Genomic DNA, 17,962 nt, shown 5'->3' with positions numbered 1-17,962 from the left:
TATTATCCAAGCCTTGGATAGCAGCCTGCTTTGCCTTAGCATCAGAAATCTTCTTCTGCAATTCTGCAATGTGAGATTCCCAGAGATGTATCGAAGTAGTATAAGTGTCGAATTCTTCTTGGGCTGATTTTCTGGAAGCGGCTAACTCCTCAGAAGCTTGTGAAGTTCGAAGGGCATTGTCAAACTCAGTGGCTTGAGCTTTTTCAGTTGATAGAAGCTTTGCTTTGGCATCCACCTCCCTATGGTATTCAACACAAACTTGGTCAATGAGGTTCTGAATGTCGATAAGGGCTTCACCTATATCAGTGGGGCAAGCAGTGATGTTAATCTTGCTTATCAGCTTCTTTATGCCAAAGCTCGCTCCCACATTATTCCTTAATTATTCAAAGAGATCTACATCAAAAACTGCCTTCTTCACCTGCTGAAGGAGTTCGTTATGTGATGCTTCGTTTGCACTAGCACCTGAATGGGTCGAAGCTCCATAAATGCTTTTCTATGAAGAAGACTCTTTTTGAGCCATCATTAACCTTACATACTTGAGGGGATCATTTTGTTTTAAAGCTTTTTTCTCCTCCCTCAATAAGTGATATAGGCGAAGTCTGGGTGATGGATGGTCGAACTTTAATTGGATTTGGGACCGTGTCGACGTTGGCATCACCAGTTCCAATTTGATTTCCTTCAGGATCAACCTCTCCCACATTCACGTCTTCATCTTCCTGAAAGTACCCCTCAATCTCATCAGAATCCTGATCATCCTCATCAACATCATCTGAAGGGAACGCAACTCTTGCAGGAGAATTACTGGGAGTATCCTCATAATCTTCTTTCTCTACTGAGTCCTTCTCATCAACGTGCTTCGAATCTCTTTTGCCATCTTCACCAGGAGAAGAGGTTTCTTGTTCGTTCTGGGCGTTATCTCCTTCGAGATTTTGGGCTCCAGTCGAAGATCCTTTGTTTTGGACAGCACCGTTGATTGTCGGAGGAGGAGATGGATTCATGCCGATCGAAGGATCACTCTAATTGGCGGTAGAAATGAGGGGAGTGGTAGGTTTGTCCTGAAAACAAAGTGTTAGAATAAAGTATGAGTTTGTCGAAAGATAAAATACTCAAGGTCGAAGTCTACCTATTGAGCCTCAGGGTCAGAAGCATTGCTCCCAATGTGCTCCAGCGCTGCACCACCAGAGGGTTGGGATTGAGTTTTCTTTGGAAGAGGAGGGAGAATGTTGGTTTTGACACCTTGTTGTTTATTTGTTTGGTAAGGGGCAACTGTTGCCTTATTCTTTTTCTGATTTTTCTTAAGTGGAGTTGGAGGAGTATCTTCTTCATCATCTTCGACAAGAATTATATTAGCAGTGAAGACTTTTCTTTGCTTGGGCGTCAAAGGGGGCTTGCCCTTACCCTGAAAAAGAAAATTATACATAGTTAGAAAAATACGAAAGAGACAAAGAAGTTATTTGATGTAATACCTTTGAACTCTTCTTCGTTTTTTCTGGAGCAGCACCAGAAGGCACTCCCTGGCTTGAAGAGGTAGTTGGCTTAGAAGCAGTATTCGAACTGGCTTTCGCCACAGGCTTCTCTTTCTTCGCCACCTTCCTTTCGACAGCTAAAGAAAAATGTGAGTTAGTCGAAACATGCAAATGTTTAAAAGATTGGCGAAAAGACGAAAAGGAGTTGTAAAACCAAGAAATCCAAACATTCCACACCTTCACATGTCGGAGAAGTAATTCTCACTGCATCTAAGTCGAAGTGAAGAAAGCCTTTGAAACTGTCTACGGTATGTTTGGTTGCAACTACTCTTTTAGCAGTTTTTTGTTGGTCATTTTTTATTATGTGAAAAATGTCCCCACATATGAACCAGTTTGGATAAGGGGGAAAAATGACAAAGCAAAATCTGCACTGGGTAAATTTGGAAATTTGGGTGGTTCGCACTCAAAGGCTAAATCATATTTAAATTCAGGTTTTACAGCTTTGAGAGATTTTCTTTTGGCAATTTGCTTTTCAAATTTCTCTTTTAAAATTGGAGCTGCGTCACAAACGGTTTGAACAAGGTCCGTTGGGTCATAGACATTTTCAAAGTACTTTTGGAATGCTTGGATTTCTTCAGAATGAGTAAGCTTACCCTTGTGGACATTTTCCTGCAAAGATGAAAAGGCCTTTGTTAGACGTTCTTTGATTTCAGCAGTAGAAAACATATTCTTGGAATAGAAATCTGTCCACCAAGTGGCAAAACCATTGGTGGAATAGAACGATGGTTGGTAGGCTATTAATTGGAATTCAGCAAAGTTTGCATGGATTTCTTCGTGGATTGTAATGTCTTGAGCGCTCCATTCAGTCCCTGCACAACAGATCTCACACTTTCCTTTGAATAAAGAAACAGGAATAAGTTGACACAACCCAAATTGTTGAGAGACAAAATTAGGTTGATAAGCCAACAAACACACATGGCTCTTTACTGGCAGGATCCTAGAAACAAGCAGCCTTGGGAAGAGAAAGGCACGCCATATGTCTTTGATCTCTGTGTTGGTGTTCTTCACATCATCTTTGAGCAAAGCAGTAAACCAGGAAGGACCATGGGTTCGACTGGCAAAAGGAGCCATCAAAGGAAAGAAATGGTGACGCTTCGAGAACATTAAGGTGTATTTGGTGAGGGAAGTTTGTAAGTTGTCAACATCATCAGCTGGAGTCAGTTGAAGGAGCCTGGTGCCGTCAATGCTTCGATTTATTATCTCTGGGGCACTTTCATCGACGTTTCCTTGTGTTGGAAAAAAGGATTTGAAAGTGGCATTGAGCCACAATTGGAGAAGCCAATAAGGCTCAGATAGTAATAAGTTGGTACCAGCTTCATACTCCTTTAACTTAGCACTAGCCGATCCTAGACTTTCATATAAACTAGCCAATAAGAGTTCACTTAAACACACTCTTCGACCAGCATGCAATTGGTTAGCAAGTGTTAAAAATCTCTTTGCAACTTGCAGAGATTTACAGCAAAAGAAGAACTTGGACAACCATAGACCTAAGAATGCTATATGTTCTATGTCAGAAACTTCTTCTCCATCAGCGTGATACAGATTAATATAAGTACTGAACGAAGCGTTCTTGACGTTGAAGTCAATCAATTTTTCGCAGTCTTGGTAGGGGTCGAAGGTTTCTCCTGTCAGAGGAAGTCCAAAAATGGCAGCTACGTCGAAAAGCGTAGGAGTCATCATTCCACAAGGGAGATGAAAGGTGTTATATGTGCTACCCCAAAAATATAGGTTGGATAATAATAAAGGCTGGCAATAACTAAACCCCAGCTTCGACATCTGGATTAGGTCAAAAATACCCAATTCTTTCCAAAATGAAGCTTTCTTCTTCTCAACTTTCGTTAACCAAGCTAGATAGGATTTGTCTAGAGTTGGACAAGACCGAAAGGGTCTGAAACTATCAGTGATAAAATCCAGATGAAAAGCCTCTCTTTGGACTGGATCCTCATTATTTCTGGAGGAAACGGTTTTGTTGGCTATGGGTTTGGTATTATGATAACAGGGAAAAAACTTCGCACATTTCTCTAAATGTTCTTCAGAGACTAATGGGCCTAAAAACCCTAAAACATTTCCAGAAAGTAAGGAAGGAACCATTACCTGAGAAGCAAAAATTGCTTTATGCTCTTTCATAAGTTTTGGAACAGTGATGTATTCCCGATCCCCAACAGTGATGGTTGTGCTAGTTGGAATGTTTTGAGAAGCAGAACTTTTTGAGGATCCAGTACCTTTGATGTTCTTTGATTGCTTTTGCTGTTTATTAGAAGACATTGTAATGGGTTTTTGGAGATTCTGAAGGATTAGGGTTTTAGGGAGGAAGAAACGTTTTTAGAAGAAGTTTTAGAAGATGAACTTAGGTTGAAAATGGAGATTTTCGTAAAAAGGAAGAAAGAAATGACAAGTGAGCTTTTATAGTATTAACCTACGAAGCTGATTAGTTACACATTGCAGGGTAGTGGGCCACCTGGTGGTTTTTCTGAGAAAAGGGTACAGGGATTACTGTTCATTTTCTTGGAAGTTAAAATTCATGATGACAAATAACTGCGCACACGTTTTGATGAGACGTTTTGAAAAAGTTAATCATGATTAACTGACAAAGATGGACTTTTAGGTCTATGAAAGGTCTCTGGTCGAAATCTGGTGATTACAAAAAATGCCCATTTCTACATTGATTTGAAATAGACATTTATTGGGGGCAATTTGTTAACCGGAGATTTCGACAAATAATTGAAGTTCTTTGGAAGTGTTACATTTTGGAGAATAAATAAAAATGGATGTGTCGAAGCTGTTTGTTGAATTCTTTTCTTGGGTAAACAAATCTTTATTGTCGAAGCCTGAGACTTAGAAGATTTTGGATTTCCACAAAGCTCTCTTCGACGTAGGCGTTTTGACAGAGTCGAAGCTTCAAGCGGGAAAGATTTAAAATTTAAACGAAGCAGTTTCGTCAAGCCAACACGTGGAAACATCTGAGACATGCAACGTTTGAAAATGTCGAACGTGGCAATCATCTGTGTAGAGGCCGTTAGGGTCGAATTGTTATAAATAGAGGTCTTAGTTTTAGATTTCAGCGTGTTCAAACAGATATACAGAAATTCACAAAAATACTCAAAGTACCAGAGCGAGAGAAAAGAGTTTTATGCTGAAAATGTATGTATGAAGAACACCATACTTTCATTCATGTTACCTATTTCATGCAAGTTATTTAAATTAAAATTATTCACTATCTTTTCTTCTATCGAATTGCCCTTATTTTCAGTATTTTATCATCATTTTTACCTTTGCGTTTACATTTCGCCAAGTTCTCATTTCCAGTACTTTCTCAAAACTTAAAACATTTACTTCAAGTTACTTATTTTCACCTTTTCCAAGTACCTTCATTATCTTTAAACACACTTTCCTACAAAGTTATCGTCATTTACTCTTTATTCATAAAGTCATAAATTTCGTTTAGGCTTGTTGTCAAAACACTTTTCGCCGTTCATAAACCAGAAACAAACTTAACCATGAGTCAAATCACCGTAATAATAATTCTTGAGACACATGTCCTAGGATCAATCTAGTCGATCCTGTAAGTTACCAAAATCTATAATATTGGAAGACTAGCGGTTGTTTATCAGAAATCACTGGTAAACACCCACCAGATATCTTTCTGAACCTCTAGTTTCTTCCCAAAAACCTTTCTCCATTCGTTATGTCGAAAGGAATTTTAGGACTGCTCCTCCCAAGAACTGTCCTAAGTTTTGTGCTTGGATGGATCGTTTAGAAACAGAAAAAATCGACCACTAGAAACGGATAGGTATCTATACCCTTATGCAGATTTCCCTTTGTGGTCCCCCCTCAATCTTGTGGCATGTTGTTGGCTTCCCTCCAATTTTGGGACAGTTCGACCAACTCCTTTCACACAAAATATGGCATGATTACGCCGACACTCTTAGATATTGATACCATTACAAGCTTAAAACCGACTGGCGAAGTCTTCGACTGTGAAGCCGTAGCACCAATCTCTCTAAGGTTTGACGTTGGTGATTCACGCAAGCCGACATACAATAACTTTATTGATCATCACGCTACATCTTCAGGACCTGTGACCACTGAAGAACATGTGGCCTTTCTGACTCTTTGGCTATCTCGTTTTGTGTCCTGTTCTAGATCGATGCATGTAGCCAAACATTTTGCTCTTCTGGCAACTCAGCTACACCAGGAGCGTGACATCGCTCTTGGCCAATTAATACTGGCCTCTCTTTATAAATCTTTATTTGAAGTTGTCTGTCAAATCAAACTCTTTGACCCTGAGAACTCAAAGAAGAAGAATGTTTTGGCCCACGGTCCTTTTTGGTTCCTACAACTGTGGCTTAATGCCATTTTTTCTAAAGACATAACATCCCATGGGATGAGAAGGGTTGCGTGTCCCCCAGAAGAACGACACCTTTTTTGGAAGCGACTAATCCCTTTAACGTCCATCGACAAAACCTTTCCTGACGTCAAGGTGTTTCGCCTCTTGTTTACCATCATGTTAACTCGCGCCGACTTTCACCCTTCTATGGCTCCTTTCAATAGTCGAACTGAGGGTCCTGAATGGCTCACCAAGGCTTTTCCTTCGACTGAAGATGAACATAAAAATGAAACCTTTGTTATCTGGAGACGTTTTCTGGTCCCCCAATTTCTGTCGGCTGTAACCTTCGGTACCAACCCTGGCCTAGTTGCTTACCAACCCAACTTGGTGGCCAGGCAATTTGGACTTTGTCAATTTGTCCCCAAGTCCCTGTATTCTTCTCTCGACATACTCACCAACATCCTTTGTGACCAACCCTGGAGTATGATCCAAGAAGATATTGAGGCCCTTCGGGAAAACCGAACAAGGCTCCATTCCATCCCATTTCAACCATCCTTCTTCTGCACCAAAGAATTTGATGATTGGTGGCAGTCGTATCTTGCTGCTTACATTGGTACTCCTGAGGCCAAATTATCTGAACTAACTCAGGCTCTTGTTTATTTGCAGGCGAAATCGACCAAGTGTAAGGCTCTCCATGCCAAACAAATTCAAGCTTTCCAGAACTATTTCCGAGTTGTGTATCGACCTAATAATCTTCGTCGGACCATCTCTGAGGCCGCGTCCGAATTAAAGGAGAAGGTAACCGACAGGCTCCCAAAACTTAAAATCCCTGGTTACGCGAAAGACAAATATCTTTACGCCCTTCATTTTGGAAACATCAAATTCCCTCCTTTTCCATCTAGCCCATTGGCTTTGGCCTTTGGCAATTCAATTCCAGATTGGTATTATTTTCCCTCACTACGCCAAAAACTGGAATAGACAGCGCACCTTAGAGGGCGCTTTATTACAAAAGCGCATTCTAAAGTGAAGAGAAAAAATAAGGAGCGAACAACTGGAATAGACAGCGCACTTTAGAGGGCGCTTTTGTAACAAAGCGCCCTCTAAAGTGAAGCGAAAAAATAATGAGGAAATGGAGGGACACCAATAGAGGGCGCGTTTATGAAAGCGCCCTCTAAGGGTACCCTTAGAGGGCGCTTTTAAAAAAGCGCTCTCTAAGTCCATGTACATTTCCAGTTTATAAGGCGCTTTTGGAAAGCCTTAGAGAGCGCTTTTAGAAGCGCCCTCTTAGGCCCCCTTTAGAGGGCGTTTTTTTTACACAAGCGCCCTCTAAGGTCCCCTTTAGTAAACATTAAAATTATAACATATACTGCATGTCTCTTTATTTTCCCTCGCTATATGCTATTTTGTTTACGTAACTGGGTTTTCTCTCTACTGCGATTACTCTCTACTGCGATTACTCTCGTCCTCCGTTCGTTCTCCCTCCCTCACCGTCGTCGTCGCCGTCGCCTTTTTCTGCTGCTGCGTTCACGTTCACTGAGTTATCTGCGTCCACCGTCGCTGTTCACTTTCTTCTCCATCGTTACCGTCACCTTGAAGGTATTTCTCTCAATAGTTTTTATTTTCAGGTGTTTGATTAGGGTATTTTCTAAACTGAGTTTTACATTTTGTGCATTATGTTGATTAATGTTGTTTAGGGCAAACGAGCACTATATGGTGTTCATGAGCACCTTGTTGAAAATCATTTTTTGTTATTTTTTTGTGTATGGTTTTGATCACTGAATGTTGTATGTTGTATGGTTATGTAAGGTTTTTTATTTCTGATTGAAAACTGATGTCATTTGGAGTGTGTTTGAGCTTGTGCTTGGAAGTTTGATGATTATGGATGCAAGTTTGTTCATGTTCCAAACACCATAAGTTTGCATTGGTCTTTTGTATGCATTAGGTGTGTGTGAGTTTGTATTCAATAATGATGAAAAAAAGAGAGAGTTTAGATTGTTGTAACATGAGAGAAATGGAAGGTATATGAATGTGTTTTTTGTGTAGCTTCACGAATATGGTCATTGTCTTACTTGGGTCTTATTGAATCATTTCTATATTACAGATAAAATGGCTATTAACCAAGACGATACCCATGACGCGAGTGGATCACGTAACAATGTTGAAAATGAAATCAAACGAGGATTGACTGTTATGAAGTCAATCATTCGTGCAAGAGACAAGGGTGAAAAATTCGAAGTACATTGGAGTGCTGAAGACCAACTAATTGAGCCTAACGGTTCAATGTTGGCAAGTTACATTGGTTTCCTTGTTCGACAACATATTCCGATTACATGTGATAATTGGAGAAGTCCGGAATTGAAGGTTGGCAAAGAAAAAATATGGTCCGAGATACAGGTACTTACCATATATTGTTATATGTTTTTTTTGTTGACTATTTGTTGACCATATATTGTTATAATATTACTTATAATAACACACTCAATGTGTATGTTTTTTAGAGATCCTTTCACATCGATGAAAGCCGGCAAAAATATTGTATTCAATTGGCCGGAAAAAGACTCCGAGGATTTCGATCCTTTTTGTCCAACAAATTTCTCAAGGATGAGAAAGGAAAATTTGTTGAAGCAAAGCGGCTAATGAAGTATGCGGAGATTATTTCAGCCGAAGAATGGGATAACTTTGTCGCCAAACGAAGAAACAAAAAATTCCATGTAATGTCTATTAATTATGGTATTATACAATTGTTAAGTTACTTGGTTCTGATATGCCTTAAACTTTTTTATCCAGGAAGTAAGCGACAAAAATCGGAAAAGGGCATCAAAACCCGCGTATCCGTACAAAAAAGGGCGTACGGGATATGCATGGTTACAACAAAGAATTGTGAGTATATTCAAATGCTATGAGCTTATACATTGTCACAATATGTTATAATTGATGATCTTATAATCTGATTCAATGTGTAGCTAGCCGAGGAGAAAAGTGACGCAACATCTCTTCCGGAGCACGTATTGTGGAAGGCTGCTCGGGTTGGGAAGGATAGGGCTGTCGTTGAAGCGGTTCAAAATGTTTATGACGAATGTGTAAGTATATATAACATTATTTCTTTAATTATATCGAAAATTTTGTTAGACATATAATTCATTTTTAATCTCCTCTAATAATATTTCAGGAGACTTTATCCCAAACCTTACCTTCAACCGAGGTCCAGGATTGCAGGAGCCTACTTAGTCGAGTACTAAATGTTCCTGAGTATTCCGGTCGTGTGAGGGGTAAGGGTTTTGGTGTGACTCCGTCGTCATTTTATAAAAAACCAAAAACAAAAAATCCTACCAACAAAGAGGTGATGGAGACCTTGGCGGAGTTAAGGGCACAAGTACTCGAACTGCAAAAGGAGAATGCAAGGTATAGAGAGGAAAGGCGCAGTTCCGAGGCAAAAGATACTAGTGACCGAGCTAGTATCAATTGTCAACCGAAATTTCCCGAGGTAATTATATATGTTATTATGAAATTAAAATAGCACTTTTTTACTTGACACATATACACGTTAACAATAACATATTTATTATTGGTTTAGGGCATTACACCTTGTCAGCTGTATCTATCGTCACCAACTTATCGCATAGTTGGCAAGGGAAAAATGCACAACACTTCGGGTGAATTACTTCACCATAATCCCCTCTCGGTGGGATATATGAAAGTTTCGGTTGACCTTGTATTAGATACGGACGTGCTTCTACCATTACCTGGCGTTGTTTCAGAGACAACGTTGATGCGAGATGCAGTCGGATCCTTTGTTGGATGGCCGTCAGATCTAATTTTCCCAGATGCCGAGGTATATATGTTCTAAATGATTATGAATATTTAGTATTCACATTTCAATTCAGCTACAATTATGATATTTAATCAATCCTTATTACATGGTAATGTTAGACTCCTACAAGACCCACACATAAAGCTGGTAAAGGGATTTCAAGACGCATCGAGTCGGTTGTATCTCAAAAAGAGGTACAAATATATATACCCATTGAATTATATACGCAACGATTCTGTTGCATCACAAAAAGTCATGATTTAATTTATATGAATTTTTAGGTTCCCGGTCGAATGTTGAAAAAAACTGGTAAGGATATTCCAACGAAGTCCGGGACAAAAACAAATCCTAATCTCAAAAAGAGGTACAAATATATATACCCATTGAATTATATACACAACGATTCTGTTGCATCACAAAAAGTCATGATTTAATTTATATGAATTTTTAGGTTCCTGGTCGAATGTTGAAAAAAGCTGGTAAGGATATTCCAACGAAGTCCGGGACAAAAACAAATCCTAAATCTCAAAAAGAGGTACAAATATATATACCCATTGAATTATACACACAACGATTCTGTTGCATCACAAAAAGTCATGATTTAATTTATATTTTTAGGTTCCCGGTCAAATGTTGGACAAAGCTAGTAAGGAAATTCCAACGACGTCCGGGACAAAATCTCAAATTATGATGCGTCTTGAGAAAATGGTGGAAGAGTCAGATATTATGCACGGCGCCATCCGTAGTGTAGATATGGATGAAGGTGTTTTCGGAATTGCTCATTCCGAATTAATTGCAAAGGAGGACATGCAACAACTTTTTGAACACGAAGAATTGGGCATCGCTGTCATTCATACATACATAAGGTACTCCGATCAATCTATTATTTACTTAGTTGAACAATTTATTTACACATTTCAATGAGTAGTCTAATGTTTATTATGTTTCTATTTAAGGTATATGTATGACACATTGATGCGGGGAACTGAATTGTGTAACCGATTCAATTTTATTGCTGCTTCCCGTATCAACACAACGTTTATAACGAAAAATCCAACATCCGTAATGAATGAACTAGTCGATAGATTCATGGTGGCCAACGATAATACTACACCCAGTTTGTATTTTTTACCGTTTAACTCTGGCAACGGGTTAGATTTTCTTTCTAATAATTTCATTCTAATCTATGTATATCTTTTACGTAGAAAATTTTCATGCATCTAAATTTTTGTTTTATTTTACAGTGGTCACTGGGTGTTGGTTGCTATGGATCTTTCGAGACTAATGGTGTATTATCTCGATTCGTTACCGGGTAATTGGAGTAAATATCCGAGTATGAAGAAGACGGTTGACGCGTAAGTGAAATTCCCCTAAATATTCGTGTGTATTTGTATATTTAATTATGTCTGTCAGATTGATCTCAATATACGTTTTTATTTTGTTAGGGCAATACTAAAATTTAGACCGAAAAAGAATTATCGTAATAGGAAGGACATTACCTGGGTCAGAGTTCAAGTATATATTAAGTTTCTTATTTTTGCTTATAATAGTGTTTGTTTTTTGCTTATAATAGTGTTTGTAAGAAATTAACTATATATATATATATATATTGTTTGTTTGTTTGTTTTTCTGTGTAGTGTCCTCAGCAAAACAATTCGATCGATTGCGGATTTTTTGTATTGAGATTTATGAGAGATATCATTGCGTTGAATCGTATAGACATCCCCAAAATGGTATGGAATAATAACTTAGGGTTTATTTTAATATTATCGGATATTTCATCTAATTTGTTACTAAATCATGAATATGTTTTATTCTCTTAATTGTAGTACTTTGACGAATACAAATCTTACTCAAGAGCTCATTTGGATGAAATGAAGGATGAATTGTGTCAATTCATTATTGATCATAGAATCATATAGGTTGTAGTTGTTGTACATATATGTATGGAATGTTGTTGTACATGCATGAATATCAATATATTAATGTTGTATATATGGAGGATTAATGTTGTATATAAATGGATTCATGTTATATATATCAATGGATTAATGGTGTATAACATTGGATTAAAGGATGAAATCAATATGAATTTTACACATTTGCAGCATGCGAACAGGTTCCCAATTAAATACCCACTGTTTTTCAAACAATTTTTTTTAAAATAACTAACACTTTAGAGGGCGCTTTCTGTAGGAAGCGCCCTCTAAACACTTTACATTGACAACTTTAGAGGGCGCTTTGTCCAGAAAGCGCCCTCTAAGGTGGCCCTTTATGGACCACTCCAGAGGGCGCTTTTTTCTGAAAGGGCACTATAATGTGGCCCTTAAAGGGCCACTTTAGAGAGCGCTTTCTCCAGGAAAACAAAGCGCTGTCTTTACCTATGCCAGCGCCACTTTAGAGGGCGCTTAAAAGCGCTGTTATAGGCCAAAATAAGCGCCCTCTTTTCCCTTATTTGGCGTAGTGCCTTTTCAGACGTGCAAAATGCTTATAAGAAAAAGGCCGACAGAATGGTACCGACGAAGCATTATCTGCCTTACTACTCAGGGCTACTTCATATTGATCCTCAATATGTTAGAGTGCTCGACTCCACACAAATTGGTAACACTTTTCTGGAAAGCTAACACCTCCTTTTATTTGGATTTTGTCGCTTACTTGATTTTCTATGTTTCTTTACAACAATCCCCATAGACCCTGTGGATCACATTTCTGCCAATGAACCTATCCTTTCGACACAAGAGACTCATGTTCAACTCTGGCTGATTTGTCGTTTTCTTTTACTTTGGTATTTATTCTTAACTGTCATTCCCACTCTTGCAGGCTGCTCTTGAGAAATCCTCTGATGATGATGAGCGACCCATTGCCCAAGTTTTGAAAAAACCCAGTTCTTCGGTATGCACCTATATGTAGCAATCTCACTCAACCCTGTGATTTCTCTAAGGAAAACAATATGTGGTCTCTAACTTCTTACTTATGTGCAGGGTCAACCACGTTCGACAGATCCACCTGTCTCTTCTCAATCCAAGAAATCCAAAAAACATAAACGTTCTGCTGCCACAGGACCTGAGGTATTTCTTGTCGGCTTGTCTGGTCTTCTGACTAGAATATCTGCTTATAACCTCTCTTCATGTCTTCAGCCGACTCCACAGCCGACTCAGCCATCTTCTCAACACTCCCACAAATCCAAAGGCCATAAAAGGAAGAAGCGTGATTCTCCCTCTAGGAGTGGTGAAGCCAAGAAGAAAAAACACCAGAAAGTGCTCACTCCAAAGGCTTCTTCTCTAGACGCTGACACTATTGTGGTCGACACGTCTATCCTTAATAAAGTCCCTGATCCAACTGTGGGGACTTCGAAGTCGACCAGCACCCCTGTTGCTGCTGTCTTGGAGGAAGAAAATCTGGATGTCATTCTCCCTACACCGACACAGGTAATCACTTATTTTACTATATTTTTCCTTGAATTACTGGACTTTTCTTACAAACATCTTTTTTCTCTTACAATAGGCTGATGCTTCTGGTGAGCCATCTCACCATGTCGTAGACTATACTCCCTCATCGCCGACTTCTTCTCCATCTCACCAAGCACCCTCTGTCGACACTGCTGGTGAGTTCATTGGCTTTCCTATCCAGATTAGTGATATTGACTCTGATTCAGTCACTAGCCCTGCAACGCACACGGATTCCAGTTCGACTAGTTCTGACTCTAGTCTTTCTTCAGCTTCCTTGCCTTTGCAGGATTCAAGGGGACCAGGGGATGTTGGCATCGCAAAAAACCAGCCTTCTCAAACTACTCCTCTATCAACTACTTCCCCTTCATCTTCCCAGGGGTTGGAAATAAAGCCTTCTGCTCTAGAAGCAATTGTTAGGCTTCGTAGCCCAGTAAGATCACGTGATGCTTCTTCAGATTCTGAGCAGCTTCACCATTCTGGTAAGATGGGTTATGAAGCGACAAAGGTCAAAGCTCTAATGGACAAGGTTCGTTTTCACGCCTTGAATCTAGATCTCCCCCATGTGCTTATGAATGAACCTGCTGTCGGTCCAGAACTCTTGCATGTGCTTGCCCAACTCAAAGAGCTTCACTTGTCTGAGTATGCTAAATGTGCAATGACCGCTTTAGAAAAACTTCCGAGGTTCCTATGCTGCGTCATCTTGACAACGTTAGGGAAAATGAACACCAGATTGTAACTACAGAGGCCTTTGTGAAGGAGAAATAGGAACTGGTGATGAAGGCCGACGAAGAGGTCACCAAAATGATGGGAATGATTGAGGAGAAGAAAAAGGAATTGGCCTCCAAACAAATAAGAGCTGCTGAGATACGCCAGCAAATTGATGACCTTCAGCGTCAAATTGCTGCTTTGGACAGTGAGTTGGAGTCAATTACTGAGGAGGAATCGTGTATTGTCGACAAGGTTATAAAGCGGGCCCAAGATACTGTGGAGCAAACCACCAACGATGCCTTGGTTGTAGCTGAAGAACTTTCCAACGTTGAGAAGAAGCTTGAACAACTTAAAGTTCAGGCCGACAACTTGGACAACTTCAATCATTTCAATCTAGATTCTGTCAACTTTAACCAATTTTATTTTTTATGTAATATTTGAACAATGGCTTTTTGCCAATTTTTATGCCAATATTTTATTTTCCAGCAGTGTGTATATTTAACTTTCTGTGCTTTTATAGCTAGTTTCAAACATAGTTTTCTCCAACCTGGTTTATTCGACAGCCATTTAGCCTGTCAAAATCTTGACCTCTTGAAGGAGAGGCCTATACATTTTTAAATAATTTCCATTTACCCTCAAGATTCGCCTATCTGGTGCCAACTCTTCGACCTCGTAGGCGTTATTAGAGAAAACCTGCAAAACCTTAAATGGTCCTTCCCAATTCGGGGACCATTTGCCCAAAACTCTATCATTTCTATCCATAGGCAAGATCACTCTCCAAGCTAAATCTTCGACAACAAACATTTTGCCCTTCACCTTCTTATTGTAGGCTCTGGCGACTTTTTCTTTCTGCCTTTGTAATGAATCCAAGGCTAACATTCTTTCCTCATCTAGCTTGACCAGTTCGTCTGCCATCATGCTCCAATAGTCTTCAAAAGGTATTTCATGTTGCCTCTGGATTCTAACTGCATGAACCTGAATCTCTACCGGTAACAATGCGTCGTGCCCATATACCAGTCGAAATGGAGTTGTTCCGGTTGCTTCTTTTGGCGACGTTCGACATGCCCACAAAGCTTGATCTAACATTTTATACCAATTTCTTGGCTTCTTGCCTACATGTTTCTTTAGTAGGCTAACGATCACTTTATTGGCCGCTCGACTTGTCCATTTGCCTGTCCGTAATAAGGGGTAGAAGTCAATAATTTGATTCCCATCTCTTTTGTAAAGTCTTGCACTTTTCGACCAGTAAAAACTAACCCTTGGTCAGTTGTAATTGTTTTTGGGATACCAAATTTGCATATGATATGACTTTGGACAAAGTCTATGACAACCTCTTGATCTACGTTTGTCAATGCTACGGCTTCGACCCATTTTATGAAATAGTCGATACCGACCAAAACTCACCTTTGTTGTTTCGACGAAGCTGGTTTTATTTCTCCAATCACATCCAATGCCCACCCTCGAAAAGGCCAGGGCTTCACAATTGTATGCAACTCGCTTGCAGGCACATGTTGTATGCCCCTATGCAATTGGCGTTCCTGACAACTTTTAGCAAATTCAATGCAGTCTTTCAACATTGAAGGCCAATAAACTCCTGAGCGCATCAAAAGTCATTTCATCTTCAGTCCCGCTTGATGCGCTGATCGGCCACCATTTACACTCAGTTTTCATCATCTATCCAGCATGGAATCTTCATGAATCGGTAACTTTTCCGTTTTATTTTAGTGATTTCTTCCGTTTATTGCATTTTATGAATTTCCGTTTGTTTTATGTTTCATTAGTAGTCTTTCGCATTTTTGTCGCATTTTATGCGTTTCTGTGTAGAATGTTGGTTTCCAGGTTTGATTAAAAGTCCGAAAGTGTGTACCAGAAGAAGGGAGGTTAGAGACCGAAGAAAAAGCGAAAAACGGTCAAAACAGGGGGATGACACGGGTGTCCGTGTCATCTGACACGGCCCGTGTCATCTGACACGGCCCGTGTCAGCATGTGCAGAATAGCCAGCAAAAACCCAGTAAAACAGTGGGCTGACACGGGTGCCTGTGTCATCTGACACGGCCTGTGTCAGCAGGGCGTGTCTTCTGCACCTACAGAGGAGCCAACACGGGCAGTAGTGTCACATGACACGGCCCGTGTTGGCCATTTCGCTAAAAAATCTGATTTTTCTAATTTTTACTCCTGTGGACATCCGGAGGGCGTTTGGCATTATTTTTAGTTGTTTGGAAACTATTTAGTTGGATTGGAAGCACTGAAAAAGGGACTTTTGGATCGTGAAAAGAAAGGAGACGAAAAGAGGAAGCAACCTTGCAAGGTATGGAGAAGAGAAGAGATCTTCAAGATCAGAAGAAATTGAAGATCAACTTTCATCAACAACAACTTGTAATGTCTTTAATTTGTAATCTTTTGTCTTTGATTATTATGAGAGGCTAAACCCCCCAATGCTAGGGGGTGTCCCTGAATTGCTACTGTATGAATATTTTATCCATGTTCTTATAATCAGTGATGTTTTCATAATTCAAATTATTATACAACGTGCTTAATGCTTAATTTTATCGGACAAATGAAATTCTGATTTCTTGTTAAGGTTTAGGTCGGACAAACCGCCTTATCACTGTTGTATAATAAAACCCGCATTTAATCACTTAGGAATGAGGATCAAACTGTGGTTACAGTAAATTCTTGATAAAATAAATATTTCTTAACAACAATTTGATTGACTAAGGAATTAGGAGTGAAATTGCCTGTTAAATGGTTTTGGCTAAGGAATTAGAGAAAACTACTCTAGAGAAACTGTTTTGAATTATAATAGCATCGATGTTATATAATATGGAAAAAAGTGGAATACACAACAATTCATACACCTGTCCTTAGCATTATTTCTTATATCGACTAAAAGAGTTTTATGCGCTTTATATTTTTATTCCTTATCAATTGTGAAAACAAACATCCAACCCCATATGAACTTTTTTTTAGTTGAATTATTATAAATTGATACTTTCTACGCAGTCCTCGAGACCGATACTTGGGGTAAACCCCTTTTTATTACTACATTGGTGCAAATAGTACACTTGCTATTTTATCGATCAAGTTTTTGGCGCCGTTGCCGGGGACTACCAAAAGTATAAGTTGAAAAATAATTCAATTGGAATTTTGTTCCTCTGCAACTAATTTTTTTATTTTTATTGTTTAATCTAATAATTGTCTAATCTGTGTATGCGAGGTAAGGCCTTAACTGAATTTCTTTTTGACGCAGAACCCGAAAGATTATTGCGTGCAAGACGACGAAAAGCTAGGCTGGAACTTTCAGAATCAGCACCTATTGTTTCTGAGTCCGAAAAAGAAGAAGCTATTTCTGTTCATTCAGAAGACTCAGAAGCTGTTTCTGAACCAATGACTGAACCACAAGGTGAAGCCCCACCACCTCCTGCAGAGAGACTTTTGGGTGACTATGGGGGTGCAAATGCTCCTACTGGAAGGTTAACAATTGTGAACCAACCGGTAAATGTTGATCATTTTCAGCTGCACCCGTCAACGATTCGTCAACTCGAGAGAAGACCGTTCTCCGGAAAAATCAATGAAGATGCCAACAAGCATTTACAAAGATTTCTGACCATGACGACATCGTTGAAAATTGAGGGACACTCAGAAGAAGCAAACAAGTTGGTTATGTTCCCGTTTACATTGTCGGAAGATGCTGAAGAGTGGTTTTACTTTTTACCCGCGGGAAGCATAACAGCTTGGCAACAAATGGAGACAACATTCCTGAATGAGTACTGTAAGACCCCAATTTTGTCCCTAAGATCCCTCATGGCATCATAACATTGCATTGCATAGCCTCAAGGATCATTGAGCATCTTGGCTCCCTTTCCCTTTGGGTAGGGATCTCTTGTGAGTGGTTTGAGATCACCAAACATGCTTGAATTGTATATCATTGCTTTTCTCATTTTTGTTTGCTAACCAAAAAGCACAAAAGTATGTCACTAACATCTGTTGTGTGTAGCTTAAGCAATCACCAGGCAAAGAGCTTCAAGAAGATCCTTTGTGCAAGAGATGAGGTATTTTCTTGGGATGAGAATCACATGGTTATTATGAAGAGCTTACATGATCTAGGGTTTCATTTTGAAGCAATTTCACCAAGTGGTAA

The 17,962-nt window shown here is 39.4% G+C and overlaps 1 protein-coding gene across 1 annotated transcript; it reads right to left on the bottom strand.

Annotated features, from left to right (window-relative positions):
- Positions 1-1,123: 1,123 nt before the first annotated feature.
- On the bottom strand, positions 1,124-3,791 carry LOC127130455 (uncharacterized). Its single transcript, XM_051059461.1, has 3 exons — positions 1,856-3,791; positions 1,467-1,603; positions 1,124-1,399 (listed from the first exon to the last, which is right to left on the bottom strand). Exons 1-3 carry the CDS (start codon positions 3,789-3,791, stop codon positions 1,124-1,126), a joined length of 2,349 nt encoding a protein of 782 aa, XP_050915418.1.
- Positions 3,792-17,962: the final 14,171 nt, after the last annotated feature.

This window comes from Lathyrus oleraceus, chromosome 3 (genome assembly GCF_024323335.1).
Source record: "Lathyrus oleraceus cultivar Zhongwan6 chromosome 3, CAAS_Psat_ZW6_1.0, whole genome shotgun sequence".
Classification (NCBI taxonomy): Eukaryota; Viridiplantae; Streptophyta; class Magnoliopsida; order Fabales; family Fabaceae; genus Lathyrus; species Lathyrus oleraceus.
The sequence above is the reverse complement of the archived record's forward strand: the minus strand, read 5'-3'. Positions and strand labels throughout refer to the sequence as shown.

What these genes read in the sequence shown, in the direction of transcription:
- LOC127130455 (XM_051059461.1), bottom strand. Translation starts at nt 3,791, where the DNA reads ATGTCTTCTAATAAACAGCAAAAGCAATCAAAGAACATCAAAGGTACT. An exon ending in TTTCCCCCTTATCCAAACTG is followed by an intron (nt 1,604 to 1,855) that starts GTTCATATGTGG and finishes ATTTTTCTTTAG; the next exon opens with CTGTCGAAAGGAAGGTGGCG. An exon ending in AAACGAAGAAGAGTTCAAAG is followed by an intron (nt 1,400 to 1,466) that starts GTATTACATCAA and finishes TTTCTTTTTCAG; the next exon opens with GGTAAGGGCAAGCCCCCTTT.